The sequence below is a fragment of the Dunckerocampus dactyliophorus genome, chromosome 11 (genome assembly GCF_027744805.1).
Source record: "Dunckerocampus dactyliophorus isolate RoL2022-P2 chromosome 11, RoL_Ddac_1.1, whole genome shotgun sequence".
Classification (NCBI taxonomy): Eukaryota; Metazoa; Chordata; class Actinopteri; order Syngnathiformes; family Syngnathidae; genus Dunckerocampus; species Dunckerocampus dactyliophorus.
The window spans coordinates 11,616,549-11,638,144 of NC_072829.1; the positions used below are offsets into that span (position 1 = coordinate 11,616,549).

A 21,596-nucleotide genomic window follows, 5' to 3' on the forward strand; every position below is an offset into this window, starting at 1 on the left:
CTCTTTATTTTAAATCTCTTTGGTCATCTCATATTGACTGGTGATTTTGCCTAAAACCATTCTTTGAGTTCTCACTCGAGATTCAGCCTTTATAAATGACGATTAATTGTTTTGCTTTTCCCCCTAAGCACTGACGAACCTCCATAAAACACCATCTTTTTTATATTTTTTTAATTTATAAATGTCATCTGTCTTTTATTTGCTCAGCATCTCTTTTTCACCATGTCTCTTGTTTTCTGCATATCAATGAGGGTGCGTTATTTATAGAATAAAACTGATGATCAAGCTTTTTAGCACCACTTGGTTTGCACCAATTGTGCAGTAAGTTACCATTCCAGCTGTAGTTTTAGAAACCTGTACTCTTTGCAGTACCATCACATATCACAATGAGTAGAGAGAATCACTAAAATATTAGCGCACCCGAGGATGGTGCGCTTCTCAATGGGGTGATTGTGGTTGTTCATCCCACCAGTTAATCATGATGAGCCCCTAGCAAAAAAACAGGAAAAACCGAACATATATGTTGACCAATACAAACGCGACTGCGCCGCCTGTCAGTGCTTTTGTGGGGTGGGGGGAAATATATGTGTCCGAACCAGAAAAAGCAGATTTGTCACTTGCTGCTTTTTTGAAACACAGCAATTCAAGGGGCCTGAATACTCCCTAAATACTGTATAGTGATGAAGTTGCCAAGTTGACAACACTCATCCCTCCTGCTATGTGTTATGAGTTGTGATGCCATCTACTGTACAAAGTTGAAATGACAAGCTACATTCACAGACAGTGCCATTATGCAGTCTTCACTGATTAATGGCGGTTAATTATTTCCAGGCCAGAGATAAAAAAATGATTAGGTTCCTGTCAAAATTTGATTGATTGATTTACAGCCACATAAAATTGATCAGTCATGGTCATAGGCGGTGATAACCAGGTGAAGCCATAACCACGCGATGTCACATGTCAGGATCAACGTACCAGATGTGCGGATCAAAGCAGCAGAAATAAATAAATTAAATTAAGTAATACAAATAAAAATTATATACATATATATATATATATATATATATATATATATATATATATATATATATATATATATATATATATATATATATATGTATTAAAAAAAATAAAGGGAACACTTAAACAACACAATGTATCTCCAAGTCAATCACAGTGAAGATGTGTGAACCTTAGTGAAGATAAGCGGCATAAAGATGGATGGATTACTGTATATTTGCATACTCGACCACTCTCTCTCTTACTCCTTCCCTCTTCTCCTCGCCCTTTCTTGTGTTTTTTTCTGCCTGTCTGTGGGTGTGAGTTTTTGGCTCCCAGGCCTATCTGTAGCTTGTTGATTATTAACATTGTTATGATAGAGTTTAAAAATTCATGCAATATCAGAATTACCTTCATGTCGTCCAAACATCGCGCGTGTATAAACTGAGGACATGAGTGCATCAAAGTCCACTCCCAGATGGTGATCTGATGGTGACCTCACCTCACGGCCCTGTCATGTGGTATGTCAGACATGAAAGCAATTGATCACGGTTGGTTATGGGACCTTGACGGTTAAAAACTTATGAAAGGGCCGACTGAAAGCCTCGGATGTAATGCGGACATCACAGGGCCTTTGAAGTCCATATACCGTACATATCAGTGAGAAACAAATATTTGTTACAAAACACAAACAGCAGCTTGACCCTTCGACTGCTTGACCCTTCGGCGACCTCGATCTGCAGAGAGGGTTTGGTGACAAGTTAAACATGTATGGACATATCTTAATGAAGAAAAAAAAAAGTAATTGCATCGTCATCAGGACGTAGAGGCACGGTTGTGGGTGTGTGTGATCAGGTAATACTTTAATTTGCATACAATGTACAAAAACTATTATTTATTTCTTTTCTGTTTACGTTTTTCTTTATGTATTGTAACTCTTTGACTGTTCTATTTATTGAGAGGAGAATTACATTTTTATATATTTTAAATTCTTTAATACTTATTTCAGCTTTAAAATGCAAATAATTACTGGTGCCCTCAACCCACAGAGGGCGCTTCAGGGAAAAGTTAGGCATGTATGGTTTAATGTTCATCAAGTTATTAACTTGCAGGAAAAGCCACATATTTTAAAATGTATTTCTGTAAGAGCCATATAATATTTTTTAACACTTAATACAACTAAATGTGTTCATTTTTAAGTAAGATTAACAATTTTAGATTAAGTCTCTGAATGTATTACTTCTAATAACGTTGTTTCACTGAAGCTCACCAATAATAAATAAAATACTTCTTACCATTAATGCAACTTCTGGTGCTGCATGGTTTTACACCATATTCCTTATTGTTCTTTCATTTTGCCGCCGTCTTTGTCAATAGGGTTGGCTCTGCAAAATTAGCTAGCTGACTATTTGATTAAAGGAGGGAAGTTTACTTCTTGACCTCTCAATGACCCATGTAGGCGAACAGTAATAATCGCGTTTTGGTGTCTGATCCAGAAAATGTCGGAAGGACAGCTGGCATTGGCTCTGGCCACCCGCATTGCATTAGAAAATGGATGGATGGATTAAAATGAATACGAAAGTTGTATATTTTCTACGTTATTTGTAACGATGATTTCTGTAACATTTTACTTTAAAATGTCAGTGAAAAAAAATTGAATACATTTTATTGTGTTATGAAATGTCTGAGAACCAGACGCAGTCATCAAAAGAGCCACATCTGGCACCCGAGCCATTGGTTCCCTACCCCTGAGTTAGAACGTCACAGTTAAGAAGTTGGTAAGTTTGTATGAAATCCTACAAAGGTACTGATATCATTCATTGATGCAGTATGGTATGCTACCTCAGTTACACATTTGATTAATATATATACAGTCTAACTTGTCTACAGCGGCCACTAGAGGGAGACTTCAAAAGTGGCCGCTATAGACAGGTGGCCTCTATAGACAGGTTGGCGTCCAGTTTGAATGTTGACCAGTAGAGGAAAAAAAAGAAAAAAAAGGAAAATAAGTAATAATAATGTTGACCAGTAGAGGGCACTGTGGGACTGCGGATAAAAGTTGTATAGCACTACTAGGCTTGTTATTATCCACGACCCACAGAACAAAGCTGTGCTAGTAATGTCTTACGCTTGTTTTTTAATATTTTACATTTTATACGGCAGAGTGTCATTACAGCTTTAGTTCATCAGGAAGTGACTGGAAGTGACGGTGGGCGTCCCGAGCAGGAGAGCGAGGCTCAGTGCTAGCTGTGAGTTTCGAGAGAGTTGGGAAGTGTGTTTATGTTGGCGTGGATGTAAAGTCCTGCAGTGTTCTCCGCTGTTAATAAAGCCATTAAAGTGCATCGGCGACGTGAGTCTCTCCTTCCCCACAACAAGCGGCATTACAGTATTGACCAGTGCACATTGTCTCACACCAGGAAATAAACGGTGTCACTTGTTACAGGCATTGCCTGGACAGCTATGCATTGGGGCTTGTTTAACCTTTGCCTTGTAGGCAAGCAGGAAGGAGAGACGAGACGTGTGTGTGTGTTCTGTGTGCTCTCTGGTGGCCGCGTTTAATAAATAAAGTTGGCAGAAGCAACAGGAGAAGTTTCCTTCTTTGCTTCGGAGCTGAATAACACTGACAAGTTAACAGACTAGTAGCAAACGGAAAAGAAGACGGCTTTTTTTTGTGTCGAATACAGAAGATGAGGACTTTGATGGATTTGTGGATGAGGATTGATCAAAAATAACGTGAGTACATTCTAAAATACTTCAATTAAGTACAACCGAACTCAGTTTTGCTCCCTCTGCCTTTTTAACATGCAGTATTGTATTGTAGCGTCGCTGGGAGCACTTCCTGTTCCCAGCCTAGTTTGCGGTAATGTTTTGGTGCGAATGCTCTTAAAGTTACATGTTTGACCAGGAAATAGCAAGCTCAAAAGAAGACGGCTTTTTTATGTGGAACAACTGACAGTTTGTGTGGATCTTGTGAATGATTGTGACTGAGCTAGGACTCAGTAATTAAAGTCTACACACGACGGCTTCATTGATTGAAAAAACAAACTTTTTCATGCATGAAGCTTCTACTTGAGTCAGTAATTTGGCCACTATATGCGGTCAGATATTGACCAAGGGAGACAAAATGGGGGGCCGCTGGCCGCGTTAGACAGGTGACTGCTATACACAGGGTTTATAACATGTAAATTTGCTGCGGGGGATTTTTCAGTGACCGTTATAGGCAGGTGGCCGTTCTATAAAGGTGGCCGCTAAGACAGGTTCGACTGTTTATAGATGCACTATGCACGATACCGATTTTTTTGGTTTATTTCCATACACTAAGTCCCCAACTAACGAACACAATTGGTTCCAGACGACCGTTCTTAAGTCGAATTGTTCTTATGTCGAAAAAAATTTAATATTACCAATGCTATAGGTACTACATGTACGTGTATACATATACAGTATATGCGTATGTACGTAAACATGAGTTTGGATGCAGTAGTAATATTAAACGAGGATAATTAATGAAAAAAACAATAATAACAATGATATCATAATACGTAATGATAAATGTTATTTACCTTTGAAGAGGAGTGGTAAAGCATACGTCGTTGGTGGTGGCGGAGGAGGATTAGAAGGAGATATTAAAAAAAAGGACAAATCGTCGTCGTCGTTAGACTCTTCTAAAAGAGGTAGTGTTTTGTGGATGGTGTACAATTAAGCAGGCCTATTAACTCTTCATAAACTTTAATCACACGCTCTGTCCGGGTTGTATTATACAGCTACAATTTAGCTTTCTCTCTCCTCTTCCTGTTCTCGACCTGTTGGTCCCATTAGCAGTGGCACAGTGCCCTCTACTGGTCAAGCATGTAGCAGTATAAATAATGGTGTTACAGTAATACAAGGCAAAATACATGAAAAAATAGACCAGTCGGCTTGTGTTCGTATCTCCGAAAGTTCGCATGTCGGATGTTCGTAAGTTGGGGACTTAGTGTATTTGCAAACACAGTGCCAGTATACTGTATGTGTTCAAATACAAAATTGTACTATATTCTTTCATTTGTCCCTCCAAATATTCTGTCATTTCATTGGGAAGTTATTTGGTTCGCTTTTAAGACATTGTAATTCTCTGCGATCTTTCGTGCGTGTACCCCCAATAGTGAGCAGGAATTATGACAAAGAAAGGAAATAATCTCTATATTTACATACATTTTGATTTGGATCAGTTATACATGAAATAATCAGTTCCATAATGAAACTGTCACCAGCATAAGACTTTTTCAACAAACTTTGATGAAGAGCATGCTGATGAGAGAGAGAGAGAGAGAGAGAGAGAAAGAGAGAGAGAGAGAGAGATATTTCAATTATGCCATTCAATAACTTGGTAAATGCGTACATTTCATTATGTACCGCTTTTTAGAACACACAAATCCGTTGTTCAGTGCATCACAATCATTGAAATTCACTGATCTGGTACAATTCCAATACGGTTGGTAATAACCATTTGGTAATATGAGTGTAAAGGTGACTATAGGGGTGATATTTCATGTCTAAGGGGCTCTGATAATGTTAACAAGCATATTTAGAAAGTCATAAACAGGTTTTTCCATGCTGTAACTACCAAAATTTTTAATTTATTAATACAGAATCCTTCACTTATTGCTGTCGTGTCTGTATCCAATTAACTGTGATAAACGAAGGGATTACTGTATGTATGTATTTACCATCCAAAAAATATCTCATTGATTCAGCTTTTTCTTTTTGTGTGATGCTGACGCAGACTGACATCAGTGGTACCTCCTTGATTATCAAATTATTTTCATCCTTTTTTCATGAACAACCTTTAAACTTGGCTGTTCATGTTTATGCTCCTTAATGTTCCGCTTTTCATGATTTAATGTACTGCCCAAGTTCATACAGCGTGACATGTAAGGAAATTGTAATCATTTTTGTTTAAAAATACATTTGTATTTATTTTGTATTTGGTAAGCGTTGGTAACAGTACAGAAGAAGAAAAAGGAAAATGGTTCTTTCACACTGCTGCAAAGACTTCTACTGTATGTCACTATACTGAACAACGTATGTCTTAACATACCGTAAATTCCGGTTTATCAGCCGCAACTTTTTTCTCAAACTTTGAACCCTGCAGCTTCATACACCAGTGTGGCTAATATATGGCTAACAATTACCTTTCCATGATGCTTGGTTCTAATCTCGTGACATCGCCGATACTTCAGAACTACTACTAATCGTTTAAATATGTATTTTGGAAAACGCTATTACTATAGTCCATCATAAAGGCAAAAAAAAAGTTCCAGAATCAACCACAAAACGCAGAGAAGCCACCAATCTCTGCGTTTGCTAAGGCTGTCGCTCTATTGAGTGGAGTTTACAGTGAGCAACAACAAGGACAATTTATACTAAATCTAACATTGTTGGATTTTGATTAAGCAATAAATACCATAAATATATCTGTTATATTGAATGAAAACAAAAAAGAGGGGACATTTGGGAATTTGTGCAGCTATGGCGTTGACACATACTGTACCTCCATCTGCCCGAGGGATCCACACACTATGATGACTTGAAGGCAGCCACAGAGGTGCCACTGTACCGTGGTTCTTATGAAGTCCAGAGAACTGCTGGAGTTATCTCCAGCTGAAATAATGTGTAATGTCCAGCAGTTTCACAAGTAAACCTTATGCAGTACACGTCATATCCGCTCACATATCCTATACATCAATAAATAGAAATACAGATACAATAAAGCATATAAAAATAACATAAAATGCTTTGTTGTTCTCTTGGAGATGAATGAAGTTTCTATCTATCCATCTCACACTGACTTCCGAAAGTAGACGACCGGCTGTAGACGTTCTATCTCTTAAACATTCTCTATCTCCAGCAAACTCATTTCAACCGCTTTATATCCGCAATCTCGTTCTTTCGGTCACGACCCAAAGCTCATGACCATAGGTGAGGTTGGGAACATAGATTGATTGGTAAATTGATCGACGGTCTTCACCACGGCGATCCGGTACAGCGACCGCATTACTGCAGACGCTGCGCCAATCCGCCTATCGACCTCACGCTCCAACCTTCCCTCACTCGTGAACAAGACCCCGAGATACTTGAATATGGGGGCAGGACCTCATTCCCAACCCGGAGGGAGCAATCCACCCTTTTCCAACTGAGAACCATGGCCTCAGATTTGGAGGTGCTGAGTCTCATCCCAGAAGCTTCACACTTAGATGCAAAGCTCCCCAGTAAACGCTGAAGGTCACAGCCCGATGAGGCCATCAGGACCACATCGTCCTGCAGAGATGAGATCCTAAGGCCACTGAACTAGATTCCCTCGTCACATTGGCTGTGCCGAGAAATTTTGTCCATGAAAATTATGAAAAGAATCGGTGCCAAAGGGGAGCCTTGGCGGAGGCCAACGTTCACTGGAAACAGGCTTGACTTACTTCTGGCAATGCGAACCAGGCTCCTGCTCCGGTTGTGCATTATGAGTATGGAAATTTGTTTGAAGGAAACTTTGGTCCCCCCCATCGACCCACCACCTCCAGGGGCAAGAATAAGGGTCCGGTGCATTGTGCTTTGGGTGGCGGTCGAGGGCGGGCGCCTGGGCGGCCTGGTCTTCAGCGGCCAAATCTGGTTCTTGGAACATGGAATGTCACTTCTCTGGTGGCGAAGGAGCCCAAACTTGTGAGAGAGGTTGAGACATTTCCACTATAGTCAGACACACCTCGACCCACAGTTTGGGTTCTGGAACCAAACTCCTCGAGAGTGGCTGGACCTTGTTCTACTCTGGAGTTGCTGCAGGGGAGAGGCAGCGAGCTGATGTGGGCTTATCAATAGCCCCCCGGCTCGGTGCCTCTGTGTTGGAGTCATCCCCGGTGAACGAGATGGTCATTTCCCTACGCCTTTGGGTTGGGGAAAGGGTCCTGACTGTCGTTTGTGCGTACGCGCAGAACGGCAGTTCAGAGTACCCAGCCTTCTTGGAGTCCATCAAAGGGGTGCCGGAGAGCACCCTAATTGGTGACTCCATTGTTTTGCTGGGAGACTTGAACGCCTATGTGGGCAATGGCAGTGTGACCTGGAGGGGCATGATTGGCACCGTGTGAGTGGCTGCCGGTTACAGCCGCCCTGTACTTTTCTTCCACCTTTTAGTGTTTTTATAGTATTTTAGTCTTCTTCTTACTTTTTCTTTTGGTCGCATTTGGTCGAGTGTGCAGCTACGGAGGTTCATATTGTTACTTTTCTAGTCTGTGCCTTGATGCTCTTTGAACTTTTCAGTTCAACTGTGGGAAACCTCTTCAGCCACGGCTCCCCATTCAACCAAGGCTCCATTGTTTACACCCGGGATCAGCTGTTAGCCCTGTGCCACACACCCCCTCTCTGTGCGGAGAGGCCGGAGATCCCCAAGGAGCTGCGGAGGAGCAGAAGAGGATGCAGGTCGGGAGTGAAGTGCAAGAAGCGGAAAAGACGGTACAAGCCATGTCTACCGTCTGTCATCATGGGGAACGTAAGATCTCTCCCCAACAAGATGGACGCGCTAACGGCGCTGACCCGACTGCAGAGGGAGTACCGGGAATGCAGCCTCTTTTGCTTCACGGAGACGTGGCTGAGTGAACTTTCTCCGGATTCACACGTCACACTGGACGGATTCCAGCTGGTACGAGCAGACAGGAATGCAACGGAGAGCGGTAAGAAGAAGGGAGGGGGAATCGCTGTGTTTGTGAATGATAGATGGTGCCACCCGGGACACATCTGTGTGAAGGAGCAACTGTGCACCAGAAACGTGGAACTGTTAGCGGTTAGCATGCGGCCATACTACCTTCCAAGGGAGTTTTCACATGTTATTGCTATGACTGTGTACATCCCCCCCTCAGCGGTCGCTGCTGCAGCTATAGAGCAGATCCACACCATCGTCTCTCAACTTCAGAACCAGCACCCCGAATCCCTCCTCCTCATCTCTGGTGACTTCAATCATGGTTCCCTGTCCTCTGCTCTTCCCACCTTCACCCAGTATGTCAAATGCCACACTAGAGACAATAAAACTTTGGACCTCCTGTATGCAAACATCAAGGATGCATACACCTCATCCCCCCTCCCCCCGCTGGGTCGTTCTGATCACAACCTCGTCCATCTCGTCACAGACTACACTACACTACAGTAGTGATTAGACAACCCCCTGTGAAGAGGCCTGTGAAGCAGTGGTCTGAGGAGAGCAGTGCTAGGCTCAGAGACTGCTTCCAGACAACAGACTGGGAAGCGCTCTGTAGTCCCCATGGCAGTGATGTTGACAGCGTGACACACTGCATCACAGACTATATAAACTTCTGTGTGGAGAACACTGTGCCCTCCAAGTTGGTGCGGTGTTTTCCCAACAACAAACCCTGGGTGACCTCTGAGATTAAGGCCCTGCTGAATAAGAAGAAGAGGGTCTTCAACTCGGGGGACAAGGAGGAGCTGTGCAGAGTCCAGAGGGAACTCCGGCATAAGATCAGGAAGGGGAAGGACTGCTACAGGAGGAAACTGGAGAAGCGGCTGGAGGAGAATAATGTCAGGGAAGTCTGGAGAGGCCTGCAGACCATCACAGGCCATGGTAAAGGAGTGGGGAGAGACCAAGCCAGTGGGGACAAGATCTGGGCAGATGAACTCAATCTGTTTTTCAACAGATTTGAGTCTGCCCCCCCCTCCCTCCCCTACGCACTCACCACTCTTCACCCCCACAACCCCATCCCAGCCATCCTCTACCCCCCTCTCCATAACTGATGATCAGGTGAGGAGTCAGCTGAAGAAGATCAAGGCAAGGAAGGCCCCCGGACCGGACGGCATCACCCCTAGAATCCTCAAGGACTGTGCTGACCAGCTCTGCGGAGTTCTCAGGCACTTGTTCAATCTCAGCCTGAGCCTGGAGAAAGACCCGGCCCTGTGGAAGAGCTCCTGTGTGGTCCCGATACCAAAGACACCGCGTCCCAAGGAGCCTAACCACTTCAGGCCTGTTGCCTTGACCGTTCACCAGATGAAGACCATGGAGAGGATTATCCTGCAGCACCTGCGACCCCTGGTGGGCACTCAGCTGGACCCCCTGCAGTTAGCTTACCGGCCTCGGATCGGAGTGGACGATGCAGTGATCTACCTGCTGCACATATCACTGCTACACCTGGAGGACAGCGGGAGCGCTGTGAGGGTCATGTTTTTTTACTTCTCCAGTGCCTTTAACACCATCCAGCTGTCACTACTCAGAATGAAGATGGAGAGTGTGGGAGTAGAAACAACACCTGACTGCATGGGTTATAGACTACCTCACCAACAGACCACAGTATGTGAGGCTCCGTCACTGTGTGTCTGACATGGTACTCTGCAGCACAGGTACCCCTCAGGGTACGGTGCTCTCCCCTTTCCTCTTCACCCTCTACACCTCAGACTTCACACACAACTACACACAGTGTCACATCCAGAAGTTCTCCGATGACACAGCCATTGTGGGTTGTGTTTCAGAGGGGAATGATCTGGAATACAGGACGGTCATCAGGCTCTTTGTCAGCTGGAGTGAGCTTAACCAGCTGCAACTCAACACCAGCAAGACAAAGGAGATGATCATTAACTTCCAGAGGAAGACATCTCACTTCACACCGGTGAACATCCAGGGAGCAGACATAGAATTGGTAGACAGCTACAAATTCCTGGGTGTCCACCTTAACAACAAACTGGACTGGTCCGTCAACACCCACGCCCTCTACAAGAAGGGCCAGAGTCGCCTCCACCTGCTGAGGAGACTGAGGTCCTTTGGTGTGTGCAGGACTCTTTTACGGACCTTTTATGATTCTGTGGTGGCCTCAGCCATCTTCTATGCTGTGGGCTGCTGGAGAGGGGGCAGCACGGACAGGGACAGGAGCAGGATCAATAGGCTGATCAGGAGAGCGAGCTCTGTCCTGGACGGTCCTCTGGACTCCGTGGAGGAAGTGGGGGAGAGAAGGATGTTGGCTAAGCTGACATCCATCATGGACAACACCTCTCACCCGCTACATGACACTGTTGTTTCCCTTAGCAGCTCCTTCAGCAGCAGATTGTTACACCCATGGTGTAAGAAAGAGAGGTTCCGCAGGTCCTTCATACCGACCGCTGTCAGGCTCTACAACACCTGCACCACCTGAACCATGCTGTAGTCAATATGTAATTCTTTACACTGTATTCTTTACTTGCGTATCTTGCTTGCTGCTGTAACAAGTGAATTTCCTCGCTGTGGGATAAATAAAGTACAAATACAAAATTGGGAGGAACGACCTTCGCAATCTGAACCCGTGCCGTGTGATGTTGTTGGACTTCTCTGCGAACCTCAGTTTGTCCATCACAAACACCATGTTTGAACATAAGGACAAACCCGATGGTGGACACCAGCGGTTAGGGCTGCTGTCTAGCTGAAGAAAGAGTCCTATCGAGCATGGATAGCTTGTGGGACTCCTGAAGCAGCTGATAGGTACCGGCAGGTCAAGCGGCACGCGGCTTCGGCAGTGGTCAAGGCAAAAACTCGGGTGTGGGAGGAGTTCCGTGAGGCCATGGTGCACGACTTTCGGTCGGCCTCAAAGAGGTTCTGGCAAACTGTCCGGCGCCTCAGAAAGGGGAAGCAGTGCCCGGTCCACACAGTTTACAGTGGGGACGGGGGCCTGCTGACCTCGACTGAGGATATAGTCGGACGGTGGAAGGAATACTTTGAGGCCCTTCTCAATCCCACTGACATACTTTTCATAGAGGAAGCAGAGTCTGAGGACACAAACGCGGACAGTTCCATCACCGTGGCTGAGGTATCTGGGATAGTCAAAACGCTCCCCAGTGGCAAAGCTCCGGGAGTGGATGAGTTTCGCCCTGAATTCCTCAAGGCTCTAGATGTTGAGGGACTGTCTTGGCTGACAAGTCTCTTCAACATTGCGTGGAAGTCGGGAACAGTACCTCTGGATTGGCAGTCCGGGGTGGTGGTCCCCCTTTTCAAGAAGGGTGACCAGATGGTGTGTTCCAACTATAGGGTGATCACACTCCTCAGACTCCCTGGTAAAGTCTATTCCAGGGTGCTGGAGAGAAGGGTACGACCGTTAGTCGAACCTCGGCTACAGGAGGTGCAATGTGGTTTTTGTCCTGGTCGCGGAACACTGGACCAGCTCTACACACTTGCAAGGGTACTGGAGGGTACTTGGGAGTTTGCCCAACCGATCTACATGTGCTTTGTGGACTTGGAAAAGGCATACGTGCCATTCGGTCCTTGTAAGTTTCCTACAAACAAATTTTCGTACTCATAATGCAATTCAGAGATGTTGTTGGATGATTGTGCTTATTGAAAAGTAAATTGAGCACTGAAGGAAGAGACATAATTTTCAAAGAACCCCTTGGCTCCAAATGACACTTTTTTCTCCCCAAAATAGAGCACCACCGAACCAAAAAATGTACAAAATAAAAATAATTATGTGTTAAACTGAATGAGATTTGTTGTTTGGCCCAAAAAAAGGGGGGGGGGGGCTGTCACTCACTTACGGAACGAGCACTGGAACATACACATACACAAGCCGTCTCAGAGAAGCTATGGCTGAGCAGGAAGAGAGGCGGGATATAGGATGTTGGAATGCTAGCGCCCCCATTGCAGTACCTAGCCATGACAGAAACATCTCTAAAACAAGGCACTAAATTTAGCATCTGAAGTATACAAGTGAGGTAATCATGAAGAGATGAGGTAAAGATCATGTTTTTTTAGTTTAGCCATGAAAAGAAAGCCATGGATATTTTTCTATGAAAAGGTGCATTTCCTTGCTCCTTATCGTCGTCCTGAATGCAAACAAAGCATGCGCTCTCCATCAAGTCATATATTATTGCTTCGGCAGCACCAAGAAACCTCTCTGTACTTATAACAACGTATCCTGGTTCTAAATATGAGCTGTTGAAGCGCAGTTTTCAGGGTAGGTCGGAAAACACTGTCAACTACCTGACTGGGATTCAGTGTGGTGCACACATTACATTGATAGTGCTATTTCTCACTGCCTGATTTTTTCATCAAGGTTCGGAAGAGGGTGATGATGTTTGCAGTCTCCCTTCCAATCTCTTCAGAGGGGGTTGCGTCACCGTGTTGATAAAGGGGTACGTAGGTCTATTCATTGTTGGCATAATCTCAATTTGCAGAGACGTTGTCGAGGTTGGTGCTAGCAGCTGTCTTGTCTGGACTCTTGATTCCTGTACGAACATGCAGTAAAAAAATGAGATTACAAATAAAAAAACGAACAAAATTAAACATATTGAAGAGAAAGTATGTTTTGGTATGGATAATTCATCTGATTTACCAGTAGTTTGTATAGCTTACGAATTTGCACGGCAACACGGTAGTATTGAGATAGATGAAAAGGAAATATATACTATATATCTATATCATAATGAGCACTTTTTTAAAGCAGATATTACTCAAAGGTTAGAAAATAGTTTTACATAGAGCAAGAATAACGTTATAGGAGTTTATTATTATAGGAATCTTCTCAAAGGATGGGTGACGATTTTGTGGTAATAAGTAATGGGTGAATATTGCCTGAAGGTTTCTGCTGCGCCATGTTGAATAGAAAAAAAAAAGTGTCTTTCTCTCGATCTGGTTGTCTGGACATCGGTAGAATGTAGTGAGTACCGCAGATGGTTATTAAGAGCATTGGTGAAAAGGGCTGGAGATTGAGCAAGCATAGTTGGAAGCCGTGGACTGTGGTGAATGACTGCTTTGTTAGACCACCCTCCCTCCCTCTGCATGCTCATCAGCATGTTCGTCATCTAAATTTGTCGAAAATGTCTTGTGCTGGTGTCAGTTTGATTCTGGAACTAATTTTTTCATGTATAATTTATCTAAATAGAAACATTTTTTAGATCAGAAGCATTTTTACTATATGTGAATATAGAGATTATTTCCTTTCTTTGTCAAAATTCCTGCTCACTATTAGGGGTACACACTTGAAGGATCACAGATGATTCCAAAGTCTAAAAAGCGAACCAAATAACTTCCCTATGACATGACAATTTTGAGGGACAAATGAAAGAATATAGTACACTTTTGTATGTGAACACTTTCAGTATACTGGCACTGTGTTTGGAAATATGGAAATAAAAAAAAAAAAAAATCAGCATCGTGCGTATTGCATCTAGAGAGAAATTGACAATATACAGTATATGTGCATGGCTCAGATCAAGGTCTTCAACTTCACTTGAGTAGTATTTGAAATTGTTGTTCTAACAATGTGTACTATCCCTATCACTCTGACGTTTATAGAGTGAGGAAGCTTACCAAACCATAAATTAAGACTGTTCATGTTTTTATTTTGCGCTAGCACGGCTATGTTGTAAAAAAAGTGTCTATATTTGGACATTGAAATGTTACATGTAAAGCATGTCTACTTTTGTTGTGAAATTAACAATATTTTCTCTGATAATTTTGTCATGATTTCTACTTAGAATTAAAGAATGATGTCTGAAATTGGTTTCTTATGTGTTTTATTAAAATATTCTCAGTGTAAAAAAAAAATAACTGTTGTGTAATCATTAGTGAAAAGTACATCACCTTCGTGTCCGCCTGCCGATGAAAATTTTTAAGAACATAATTCCATTGAGGAAAAAGCTTCTTGAGGCGTCATCTGTACTTCTGTGAAGAAGGTATCGGACGTTTCGCTCCTCATCCAAAGAGCTTCGTCAGCGAACTAATAAGTGCTGGTAGCTTAGGCCTTAAATACAGTAAGAGTGGGTGGAATTGGTGTGCCAACACCCTCCTCCTATTGGTTCCTTACACTAAGCCTGGGCGGAGTAGTGGTCTAATCCTCTCCTGACATTAGCACCTCCGATAAAAGGGAAGTGTCGCTCCCTGAGTTGGGTATGAACGACTCTGATACTGGCTCGTTAGCATCTATTGTTCTGGCTCGGCCCTGGCTCCACCTCATTTGCAAGACTAAGAGCTGTGGGTTTTGGTTTCAGTAACCTGCTGAACACAGGGTCCAAATTAAACCTCAAACCACCATTCCGATTCAATGATGGGTTCTGTTGTTTGACAAAAATAGCTTCCTTTACTCCTTTTTCAAACCATCTGTTTTCTTTGGCCAAAATCTTTACCTCGCTGTCCTCAAAAGAGTGATTGGTTGCTTTAAGGTGTAGATGTACTGCTGATTGAGGCCCACTAGAATTGTCCCTGCGGTGTTGATAAAGCCTTTTTTGGAGCATTTGCTTAGTTTCCCCAATGTAGTGCTCTTTGCATTCCTCATCTTTACAGTGGATGGAATAGACCACATTGCTCTGTTTTTGGTTTGGAGCCTTGTCTTGAGGATGCACTAATTTTTGTCTCAGGGTATTTACTGGTTGGAAATAGGTAGGAATTTTGTGTTGCCATAAGATCCTCTGGAGTTTTTCGGAGACCCCCGCTACATAAGGGACTACCACTCCTCTCCTTTTTGCTTCTGTGGGCTTTTGGGTTTCTTTCCCTACTTTCTTCTTTTGACATTTGCTAAAAGCCTACCGCGGGTACCCACAGGTTGAGAGCGCTCTCTGGACATGTTGTGTCTCCTTTTTCCTTCCCTCAGCACTAGTTGGTATTTGTTCCGCTCTATCTTGGAGGGTCCTAATAACCCCTAGTTTATGTTGTAGTGGATGGTTTGATTCAAAAAGCAGGTATTGGTCAGTGTGTGTGGCCTTTCTAAAGACCTCAGTAAGTAGCTGTCTGTCCTCAACTATAATTACCTTGCAGTCTAAGAAGGCTAGTTGGTTCTCTTTAGCATCCTCGCGAGTAAATTTGATATTGGTGTCCACCGCATTGATAGTGAGGCTGTGGGAAGCCTTTTCCTCGATGGACAACTCCTGTACGACTGAGAGCCTACACAGAAACATAATTCCATGGAAAAACAAACCCCATGATGATTTAAATGGTATATATTCATGGCATAATTACTCAACTTTGCAACTAAAGTGATTTTTTGTGTATAAAAGAGTAAAATAAGATTATTTGAACAAAAGGTGTAGATGTAGATGTAGATGTACTGCCACTATGGGTGAGCCTCACCCATAGTGGCGAATCTGTACATGGAAGAGATGGAGGAACAGGCTGTCACATCCTTCTGAGTTACAAATTTTGTGTTCATCGAGCAGTATAACTCGTTTTGATAGCCATTGTTTTTACATCTCGTAGGTCGCCGTTCGTGTCGTGTACACGAAGTGGCGAAAAAACACGCGAAGTGGGCAAAATTATTCATCATTACTAGTCGGATTTTACTTACTTTTATCCGTCATATTATATGTCGTTGACATTTATCCGAACCAAATAAATTGTAGCGTGTTCGTTGATAAATTGCTCCGTATTTAACCCGGAAGCGATCGGCGTGTCCCTCAGCACCCCGTGTTGTAGTCCGTGTTACATTTAAGAAAGAGTGAACTTCGGAGGGGTGCTATGGGAAATGGAAGATGTCTCGAGCTCTGGTATGTTGGGTGTGTGTTTTGCAATGTTCGAAGTTTGTGTTTATAACATTACCAAGGTCTATCCACGAGTTTGAAATTTTACCCAAAATGTAACACTTGGGTACCCTTGATCTGAGCCATGCACATATACATTATACAACAGAGAGAGCATCCTGTCCTATCAAATTAGGAACATCCGCATATATAAATGCAAGAGCTGAATTGTTGTCGTGGTTACATCCTCCAAGTGACGCATTCATCAAATGTGTAAGTGAGGTAGCATACCATACTGCATGACTGAATGATATCAGTACCTTTGTAGGATTTCATACAAAAGAATGCACGGGTGGCATGCATACTGTGTCATTACATTACAACTTCTTGACTGTGATCTTCTAACTCAGGGGTAGGCAACCTATGGCTTAGGTGCCAGATTTGGCTCTTTTTGATGACTGCGTCTGGCTCTCAGACATTTCATAACACAATAAAAAAACACAATAAAATTAAATGTGTTGACATTTTAAAGTAAAACATTACTGAAATCATAGTGTTACAAATAACATTCAAAATATAAAACTCTTATTCATCTTAATCCATCCATCCATTTTACTAAAGCAATGCGGGTGGCCAGAGCCAATGCCAGCTGTCCTTCCGATATTTTTTGGGTCAGACTCCAAAACTCGATTATTACTGGATAATACGGTAGTCTATCCGGGTCATTGCGAGGTCAAGAAGTAAACTTCCCTCCTTTAATCAAATAGTCAACTAGCTAATTCCGCAGACAAAGAAGATGGCAAAAAAAAGGAAAGATAATGCAGCACCAGAAGTTGCATTAATGGTAAGAGGCATTTTATTTATTATTGGTGAGCTTCAGTATAACAACATTATGAGAAATAATACATTCGGAGACTTATTATATTCTAAAATTGTTGTTATTGCTTAAAAATCAACACATTTATTTGTGTTAAATGTTATTTTTAAACATTTAACAGCTCTTACAGAAATACATTTCAAAATATGTGACTTTCATGGCTCTCTTTTAGTCAAAAAGGTTCCCAATCCATGTTCTAACTGTAATACAAAGAAAAAATGAAGTAAAAAGTAAAACTGAAAATACTTCAAATGTAAAAACAATAGAAATAAAACATTATAAAAATTATACAACAAAAAAACTGAAAATACATCAAAGGTTGATAGGTTAAAAAAATGTGTATGTAATAATTACATACATAAAAATAATAATTAAAATAATAATTAACAATTAACAAAAACAATAATTAACTGTGATTAAAAAAGACAAATCAAACAATAAAAGCAATAAAACTAATACAAAACATCATATCCATCCAGACAGCTCAGCTATTTTTCCAGTTGTGTAAGAATTTGGGCATCGCCGTCTACAATGAGACCCACCACATCTCGTATAACTAGACCTTGAATAATAAGATAAGCCTTTATTGGTCCCACAACGAGAAAGTTCAGGGGAAAGGAAAATTGTAATATTTTACAAAATTTTTATTAAAAAAAATAAAATTAGGATATGTCCATGCATGTCTAACTTGTCCCCGAACCCCTCTACAGATGGAGTTTGCCGAAGGGTCAAGCTGCTGGTTTTGAACATGTACAGTATGTTTCTCACCGATATATCATGGTATATGGACCTCAAAGGTCCTATGATGTCTGCATGACATCCGAGGCTTTCAGTCGGACCTCTCATAGGTTTTTAACCGCCAAGGTCCCATAACCGACTGTGATCAGTCGCTTTCATACCTGATGTATAATGTCCACATAACATCCAAGTTATGGATGTCATAAGTTTTTTTTTATCCGCCGAGTTTTCATGACCGACCATGATCAATCACTTTGATGCCTGACATACCACAAGATGTGAGGTGAGAGGATCTGGGAGTGGACTTAAGACACATTGATACCCATTCCAGCTCAGTTTATGCTCAACATGCGCGATGGGCCGACGGATGGAGGACATGATCTATAAGGTAATTCTGATATTGCATGAATTTTTAAATTTTAAACACGATTATAATAATGTTAATGGACATAATCATGAACAACAAGCTGCATGCATGCAGGCATGGGAGCAAAAAAACTCCACCCACAGACAGAAGACACAAGAAAGGGTGGGGGTAAGAGGAAAGGGGGGTAAGAGAGAGTGGTCGACTAGTCGCACACACACGCATGTGCACAGAGATGGCTGAAAAGGGGAGGGGCTGTCAAGTGATTTAGGAATGAATATATATATTTATTTTTACTTTATTTATTTTTTTTTTTTACATTACTTGATCCGCACTTCCGGTACTTTGATCTTGACAGATGGCGCATGGTTATGACGTCACCACCTATGGCCGAGACTCATCAATTTGATACGGTCGTAAATCAATTTGACACATCAATCAATCACATTTTGACAAGAACCATATCATTCTTTCTCTCAGACCCAACAGCAATTAGTCTATTTCTGTAAAGTAGGATTCATTATTAAGAAACTGAATATTTTCGTAGTTAAGAGCATACAAAACATTTTTACAAAAGAGTTTTAGAAGTTACATGTATGTACCTTGTACAGGCTGCTGTAGTAAAGTGAACTAAGTATCGCAAGATTTCGTCTTGGCCGCGTGATCCAACATGGCTGCCTAAACAAACCACGTACAAATACAAGTTTGTTATGTGCACCATATTGCACGCTAACCAGGCGGGCGAACACAAAATAAGACAAAATTTAATCATAAATTTTGGATGTTAACCGGAAAACACGCTAACCGGGGTGGACATAAAGTGGAGGTACCACTGTAATGTGTTTATGAGTGAGGGTGAACAGGTAGTGCCAAATCTCTTTGTGGCGGTCCAAATTTATTTGTGGCGAGACACCACAAATAAATAAAGTTATGGGAAACACTGACATTTTATTAATTTCTTAACATTGTATATAAACTCTTTTGCATCTGAGGAGTTTTCTACTTGTCTTTGTCAGGGAGGGGCTCCGGGGTTGTGGGCTGAACTCCAAAATGCAGACACCCTAGAGTGAGTAGAAGATGAGCGTTTATTGATGCTCAGAGTTTACTTGTGTTTACATCCCGACCTACATGCTGCTACGTGCTGGCTACATGCAAAAATGGGGAAAATCGCAAGAGACACGCACATTGCCCGCACGGATTTTCAATTCTGCAGACAGCACACAGCCATGTCGCGAGGGCAAGGCAGAGGAGTGAGTGAGTGTGTCGTAAATTCAGAAGTACCCTGAACATTGTGCACATTGCCCGGCCACGGCTGCGGCTCCTCCCGCAGCGGGCGACTCCTCCAGCTATACACTCTGGTTCTCCTGACCTCCGTGGACGCACGCCGGCTGCTCACATAGTGTATCCGTCATTAATGCGCCTTTTTCCGGCCACAGCGGTTGGCTTCTCCCAGCCAACACTCCGTCTCTCCAGGTCACGATAGCATAGGTGCCGTAGGAAACCAGTACACCCATCTTGCAATCGAAGTGAGTGGGCTTCACAAGCCTTGTACAATGCCCACACACGGTGTGTCCCCAGTGAGTGAAACGTACAACATCACGCACAAGTTGCACTATCTAAAAGCTACCAACGGAGGCTTTATGACTGAGGAAGGGGGAAACCCTCGGAGGGCAGTGCAAGGGCGGCTGTGCAACGAACGCAGCAGCAGGGCCAGGCAGGGAAGAAGATGAATTCCACTGCAAAAGTGCATGAAAAACAGGTGGTCAAAAGGAGTAGCAAAAACCCGAAGAAACAATCTTACTTGAACATTGACGAGAGCCAGTGTTACCACTAGAGGGTTGTTAAATATCTGGTGACGTCTCCTCCTCTTGGTGGGCCTTTAAGGGATGCCATCATCAAAGCCGTCAAAGGTGTTATACAACAGGGTGCTGCCATAAAGGAATGAAAGGTAAGCAAGGGGCGGAGGGGGATTCCCTGAGGAACCAGGGAAGGATCCAAGGTACTTGGCGTGCTAACTGCAAAATTTTCATCAAGTTAAACGGAGGAGTAGAGGCCAGAGTGCTTGTCAAAGACATTAAGGATCTGGATACATTCTAAAGATGATATCAACATGACAAGATGGACATCAGTATGCCACAAGAAGACACCTTTTGGTTCACAGATCACAAAGAAATAGAATTGACATAGTTTCGGACACAATTTGTTTTTTCTAATATCAGAAATGACTGCTGTTACTACACGGAGGAGCAATACAACAACATTAATATCAGTAATAAGTTGTCAATTATCCACATAAACAGCAGAATCATGTATGCGAACTATAACAACATCAGACAATATTTGAATCAATTCAAGGTACTTGCCATCTCGGAAACTTGGATTAAAGTCCACAAAGGCATGGACTTTGAGCTGGATGGTTATGAAATGATCTGCATTAACAGGAATAATACAAGCAGAGGGGTCGTGGCTATATACGTTGACAAACAAAATAGTAAAGAGCATGTCATTTGCTATTGAACATTTTGGAATGCATAACGATTGAAATCTGTAATGAAAAAAGCTAAGATTTATTAATAAGTTGTTGATATAGAACTCCAAGGTCAAGGATTTAAATGTTTGAGGATTGGATTAAAACAACCTTCACAGACATCAGTCAAAAAATAATCTTCGTATGTGGAGACTTCAATAATAATCATCTGAATCCACACAAAAACAAGGTAATAGATGATTGTTATAAAATCACCAGACCAAGCAGAATAACAGACCACTGTGCTACCCTAATTGATAATACAGTATATTCACCAATGACTTTGATAACAACACAACTAGTGGTTTGCTAATCAACGACATCAGTGACCATCTTCCAACAAATACTACAAAAAAAAAAGATGGAGGACAATAAGACTTTCCAAAGACTACACACAAAGGACAGTGTCAAGCTTTTAAGAAAGATCTACAAGAACAAAGAAGGGAGAGTGTGTACAGTGCAAATGATGTGGATGAAGCATATGAACACTTTTTGAACATTTACATGAATTTATATGATAAGGACTGTCCCTTGAGAGAAGTGTCCAATAATCAGCCATATCAATGAAAAATAATCATCCATGGATGACAAAAGGACTAAAAAAAAGCTAAAAAGAAAAATAAATTATATAGGAACTGTATCATTCAGCAAACTAAAGA

At 42.3% G+C, this 21,596-nt stretch overlaps 2 protein-coding genes across 5 annotated transcripts in view; both read left to right on the top strand.

Moving 5' to 3' along the window:
- The window catches only part of drp2 (dystrophin related protein 2), a 310,714-nt gene that overhangs the window by 265,738 nt on the left and 23,380 nt on the right, over positions 1-21,596 (top strand). The window lies entirely within an intron of this gene.
- On the top strand, positions 1,167-16,705 carry LOC129189566 (uncharacterized). Its single transcript, XM_054791365.1, has 2 exons — positions 1,167-9,362; positions 9,400-16,705. The coding sequence occupies exon 1, from the start codon at positions 8,261-8,263 to the stop codon at positions 9,161-9,163; it is 903 nt and encodes a 300-aa protein (XP_054647340.1). The 5' UTR covers positions 1,167-8,260; the 3' UTR covers positions 9,164-9,362; positions 9,400-16,705.

What these genes read in the sequence shown, in the direction of transcription:
- LOC129189566 (XM_054791365.1), top strand. Translation starts at nt 8,261, where the DNA reads ATGCTCTTTGAACTTTTCAGTTCAACTGTGGGAAACCTCTTCAGCCAC.